We start from the raw sequence: 6000 nt of genomic DNA, 5'->3' as shown, positions 1-6000 counted from the left end.
TATACACAATATATATCTATATATTATAATATATATATATATTATATATATATCTAATATCTATAATATTGTGTACATATTATATTGTAACGTGGCAGTACACACTTTCAAGCCCTACTATACCAAAATTGACTTTCACTGGGGAGAAGTGTTTTTTGAGTGGCTTGCCATGTTGGCTAATTGTTGGGGACATACAGGAGAAGTAGAGTTTTCTTTTAATCGATTAATTAAAGCAAGTGAAGGATCGATTTTAATATACTGTTAATCACTTTCCACAAGTCTGAAGACATAACATTGCTGTAGTGCTGGTAATACAACACATACAAAATAACATTACAATTTGAATCTGAAATGCATTTCAAATACTGCTGAATATTAAAATTCATTCATACCTGTAAAACTTAGTTAAGATATTTAAGTGTATTTTATTTATTGTAATTGATTAAAGGTAGTTTTGCTCAATGTAAGTTAATTTATTATTTGAATGTTAAAAACCACTATAAATAAGGTAATACAATTCCTTACTGGTATATTAAATAAAATAATGCAATTACTAGTATCTTTCTCATCATGGTTATCTGTCACCATGTGTACCTATGCTCTGCTGTGTGTGATCAAACTGTATTTTTCACCTCATGGACATGGATGGTACATTAACTTTTTTTATTACATCTCCCTAACCACAAATTAGTCTAATTTACATGTTTTAACCTTCACAGAAGCCTACATTTGCTGTTAACTTATTGCATAATCTGTCTGTCCTCTCTCATATATATTATAGACCCACTTAACTTTACCTCATGGATTAAAAAAACAGTAAACTGAGTTTCACAGATCTGGGAAGGCGCTGCTATTCTGTTATCAAATGCTTCTCATTTTGAATTGACTGCGTGTATTCTAACCTCTGCTTGCTTTTCCCTGTAATAGGTATTGTGCTGGTACAATGCCCTGGGGTAACCCCAGTGAACACCATGACTTTGAACCCCAGCGGCTCGACGATGGCTACATTGAAGTTATTGGCTTCACCATGACGTCACTGGTAGGCCATTTTAAAGCCTTATTTATCATCGACCTGAAGTCTTTTGAAATTCTGTTAAATACAATTGCCAGGCGCTGCAGAGTCTCAGAAGACTGAACTGTGGAAATTGTAGTCTTAAGACGCGTATATTCTGCACGTGCTTTTGCCTTTGCGTGTGTCTTTCTATATCCCGTGGGATACATTTATCAAGGTCTTTATGCCAAAGTGCAGTCTCATACGTTTTGGATGAAAGGAAAGCTGGCAACCCAGCAGGTTAATTTATGGACTGGAAAGGTGTGCGCAATTTGGTTTGCTACCAGTTTTATAACATTAGAAATGAAATTAAATTTGGCTTTAAAAAAAAAAAAAAAAAAAGCTGTAAATGCTGGCTCCAAGTGTCCTGAGATTTCCCTGTCCTGAAGTTTTTGAATTCTTCTTATTTCAGGCTGCTTTGCAGGTGGGAGGTCATGGGGAGAGACTGAATCAGTGCCGGGAGGTTACCCTGACCACATACAAGTCCATACCCATGCAGGTGGATGGGGAGCCCTGCAAACTGGCCCCGTCGATCATTCGCATCTCCCTAAGAAACCAGGCCAACATGGTACAGAAGACCAAGAGACGCACCTCCATCCCCTTACTCAACGAGTGAGTGTTACCGCATGCACTAGAGCTGTGTTGAGTGCTTTGCATTAATGGTGGATACATTTAAACAATTGTTTCAATCTGTATACATACATGCATGCATGCTGAGCAGATAGAAGTATTTTAATAAAGATGGCGTCCATATAACTTTTAGTTCAAGTTACCTCATAGCTGGGGACCATAAAATCTAAGGATTCTCTGTTTGAGTTTGAAGGGGGGGGGGGGGGGGGGCAGTTTACACTTTACCTATATCAGACGGCACATATCCAGAAGATACTAAGTTTTTAATATTCAGATTAAGTAAAACCCTTTTTGAGCTCTTTTTTAATGGAAAAGTAAAATTAGCAGGTGGTTGTCGGAGCGAAAGCAAATTATTGATAATTACCAAAAATTAATGAGCAGGTAATTGCTTGATAATCTCCTCGTAATGATGGCTCATTTTAATGGGGTGTGAGGGTTGTCATTTCTACTGTGCTTAGTGTCCAGAGCAGGAATAGAGCAAGATGGCTTTAGGACAGAAGAGAGATGTTTTAATGATAGATGCTTTCTGTTTAATTAAGCTAATTCGAGGTTGGTTTACGCTATGAACTACATGTATCACTCCCTTAAGTCCTAAGCAGAAAGTGAAATCATATTCAATCTTTTGCATATGGGCTTTGATTTACAGCCCAGCCTGTTTGTTAAATACTGACAAGCTTTGTAAATGTGACTGTAAGATGTTAACAGTCCGTTATCCGTACATATTTACAGTCCACTGACGTGTTCTCATTCTATTGAAGGGAGTCCTCGCTAAGGTATTTGAGGCTGGGGGGGGAAACAGAAATATCCGCTCAGGGATGTGGATTTGTTAAAAGGTTGCTTGTATGTTAAGGTGACAAGAACAGTTTCTTTTTTGGCGCGAATAACCTTTTTAAATACCAGTACTGACATTCTCGATTGTACCCTGAGAGAAAGAGTTTTAGAAATCACTAAGTTGAATTGCCAATGTACAACCTGTAGGAACAATTCAATAATTGATAATTCAGAGTTTATCTGGGTTGAATTAGTTCTCTTATTAATAGTATTTAATTGACGTGTTACAAAGGTCGAGGATTTACTATGAGCACACATACACACGCTAGACAAAAGGAATGTTTTATCAATAGTAGAAAGTAGATCTTAGTCTCTAAGCGCCAAACACAAGTCAAAAGCTTTCACTGCATTCATGCTGCTAGCAGGGCAATTGAAATATGACACGCCTGTCTCCTCACACACAAAGCAGTAAATTCAGCAGCCCAAGCAAGCTGTGACGTAGCTAGTAACTTGCTCACACACACACAGCCTAAACTTAGATGATGCAGACAATCTTAGAATATATCACTTTAAGCTTATTAATGTTATATAGATTAAAGACATGGCAAGTTTACTTTAAAGAAATTCTTCATACAACAATGAGGTAGATTACTTTTACAGTTAAAAGTGAAAGTTTTGTGAAAGTTTCACAAAAAGATATCACACACCATGTGCAAACTATATAATTAACAGTTCAATTCCATATGAATGTGTTACAGTTAATTAATTTAGTTCCATGTAAGGAAAATGCAACTGGAATTATATTCAACGGTTCCTTGAAGCTTAGACTTTTGGTCCGCTGGTTTGGGTACTCAATCTGTTGAAGTGTTCAGTACCAAACTTTCTCCTCTCAGCAACAAAGTCTTCAGTCCCACATTGGGTCAAACTCTGCAACAAAGCTTTCTGTTCACTCTGTTGAGTAGCTACTTTTATGAAGTCACTTGTGTACCTCTCCATTTTAACTCTTTGAGATTTGTCTTCTGTCTGCTTCCTTTCGTTCCAATGGCTTGTTGCAGTTGGGACTTGTTGACATCTTTATGTCTTCCTTGCACTAATCCGTTTGTGTTTGCAGTTTTGCAGTCTCTTCGCTGTCCTTTCAGCCTCACCCAGTCCAGATGCCCTCCTCCTAGCCCTGGTCATCTTCAGTTCAGTATTCCTGCCAGGAACCAAGGGGCCCTTTTCTTAAGACCCAGCAGTTTGCTCTTTTCTTAAGACCCAGCAGTTTGCTCTTTTCCTAAGACACAGCAGTTTCACTATTTAGTCCAGTTATATCGTTTAATACACGTTCAGATATCATATTCAGGAAATATGTCCCACAAACCCTTCAGTGATTTTAATGTCTTACGACAAGTCATATCAACTTTCCGTAAATCACAGACGTGTATTGGGTATGATTTGCTTTTAAAATGAACTATCCTTCCCATTTCAAGAGTGGAAAACCGTACATATCATCAACCCTTATGTGAAACTTCGAATACAATAACTGTTTTATACTTTTTTCCCCCACCTTGGAACATTTGTTCTGCCACAACAAAAGACGACTTATTTTGAAGGAAATACTAACTTCCTGTGCTGCATATAGTATAGGACTCCATGTGGGATCAGGTGGGGCCCTAATACCTGAAACACAGGAAGTAAATTTGTGTCTATCCTCAGATACTGTATATAGGAATGCAGCTGGCTGAATAGGCATCGTCTGAGAGAAATCTGGAAAATGGAATCCTTGGTTATTAACCCTGTAAGGAAATATTTTTGTGAAGAGGCCACGCAACAAGGATTTAAGCAGAATTTAACAAGTTTCCTTCATTGATTCCAATAATCAAAACTTTCACACACATTGCTTAAACATTATCATTAGACATAATAATGTAGCACCTCATTAAACATTAATTAAGCAGTGATCAGTTACCTAATTTTCTGGGAGACGGCACCAGGCACAGGGATGGTCAGTCGTCAGGAGAGGACTCTGGAATGCTTCTCAAAGGCACCTCCTCAAGTGCCTGCTGTTTTGTAACATCTCTACACCCCATTGCGTGCAAAGCTAATTGCTGGCTTCTCTCTGTCTGCAACATTTTGACCAGGCAACTCCTGCTTGCTCCAGGTGTGGTCTAGGGTCAGTTCTGCTCATTTTTATTACCCTTTTCCCAGGCAAGAAAACATTCCTTCCCTGATAGCAGCAGACACTGCCAGCATAGCAGCAGCACAGCTGCATCTCAATCCTGGTTTTGTACTTATCTTTTCATGAACCCTTTCCTTCCACTCTTTAAACGCATGCTAGCAGAAAGAATGAAAGCATCTTCCATTCCCCATGACTTTTAAATGACTAACATGGAAAGAATCAGAGCACTGTAACTTGTGCACGTCGTTTCTGATTAGAGCGTGCGACTGGAAAAGTTCAAATTGCAATTGCACATCTGAGTGTGAAAAACTACTTCTGTAAGACAGACTTCTTAAAGGTCAGGAAGGAAAGCATTATTGACTGGCTTGCCACATCACCTTACGTGCTTTGCTATTTATTTGGGCTGTCAGTGATTGCGGCTGTTCTGTTTCATGTGCAAGGTTTGTAATCTGATACCATGCTGGGAAATGGTTTGTTAAATCCAGTGTACAAACTTGTAGTTTTTAGGTTTTAAAAAGCCATCAAATCTGTTGCATGCATAGTAACTGAATCATATGGCACGGGCCTCGTATTCTTATGCATGTTAATGATTGCTTAGCAGAGGAGTTACAAACATCAGGGTGTCCTTGTGAGATGTGCTGTGTGATTTGAAGTGGTGGTTTGGAAATGAGTGCTGGGTCTCAGCTGGGCAAGATACATAATGAACTAGAGCTTTCCCATAAATGTGTAAAAAAGCAATTATGTTAGTGAAGTTTATTCATGCTGATAAGTATATAGATTTTCTGAAGGTACAGATACGATTTCACCTGGTGTTTGTTTTTCTTTATGAAGTTGGGGAATGGCGTGCCAAAGCAATGTCTAGATTTAGCTCATGCATTGTTCTCCAGATCATTAATACTGTACTTGGTTTTCTTTGTGCAGTACACCAGTAAAGAGAATAGATTCTGTGAGAGAGACAGGTGATTTAACAATTCTGGGAGACCGAAATACAATTGTTGCATACCATTACATTCACAGATCTAATTGATCCAGAATTGTAAACAGCATGAAGTGTTCAATGGAGAGGGTGCCATGCTGGTTAACTTGCAATCGTTACCCATGCTTAGCCATTTCCTATAACGTGGCGCAGTGCCTTCAAAATCTTCCCATGTGTCTCACTGTGATCCTGGTGTCTGTCCCTGCAGCCAGCAGCCAGTCCCGGAGAGGTTACGGATTCGAGTGAATCGGATCAGCATGCACGACTACGAAGCCTTACATTATGACAAAGAGAAACTCAAAGAGGCCTGTAAGTATACTTATTAGAACACGTTCTTTTCTATTATTCACAGCTGCTGATTTGTTTTCCCCAGATAATCCAGCATTTGGCTGAGATAGACTTACTGGTTTTTAA

The 6000-nt window shown here is 38.7% G+C and overlaps 1 protein-coding gene across 3 annotated transcripts in view; it reads left to right on the top strand.

Annotated features, from left to right (window-relative positions):
• The first annotated feature begins 489 nt into the window (after window positions 1-489).
• The window catches only part of LOC121329801 (diacylglycerol kinase iota-like), a 38359-nt gene continuing 32848 nt past the window's right edge, over window positions 490-6000 (top strand). For 2 of the 3 annotated variants that reach the window (XM_041275635.1, XM_041275636.1), the window contains exons 1-3: window positions 491-1039; window positions 1464-1663; window positions 5795-5895. In XM_041275635.1, the coding sequence (XP_041131569.1) occupies window positions 944-1039; window positions 1464-1663; window positions 5795-5895 (397 nt within the window). In that variant the 5' untranslated portion in view covers window positions 491-943. Of the gene's footprint in view, window positions 1040-1463; window positions 1664-5794; window positions 5896-6000 lie in introns of all 3 variants that reach the window. The other variant, XM_041275634.1, reaches the window with a different exon arrangement.

Source organism: Polyodon spathula, chromosome 17, assembly GCF_017654505.1.
Source record: "Polyodon spathula isolate WHYD16114869_AA chromosome 17, ASM1765450v1, whole genome shotgun sequence".
NCBI lineage: Eukaryota > Metazoa > Chordata > Actinopteri > Acipenseriformes > Polyodontidae > Polyodon > Polyodon spathula.
The sequence above is the reverse complement of the archived record's forward strand: the minus strand, read 5'-3'. Positions and strand labels throughout refer to the sequence as shown.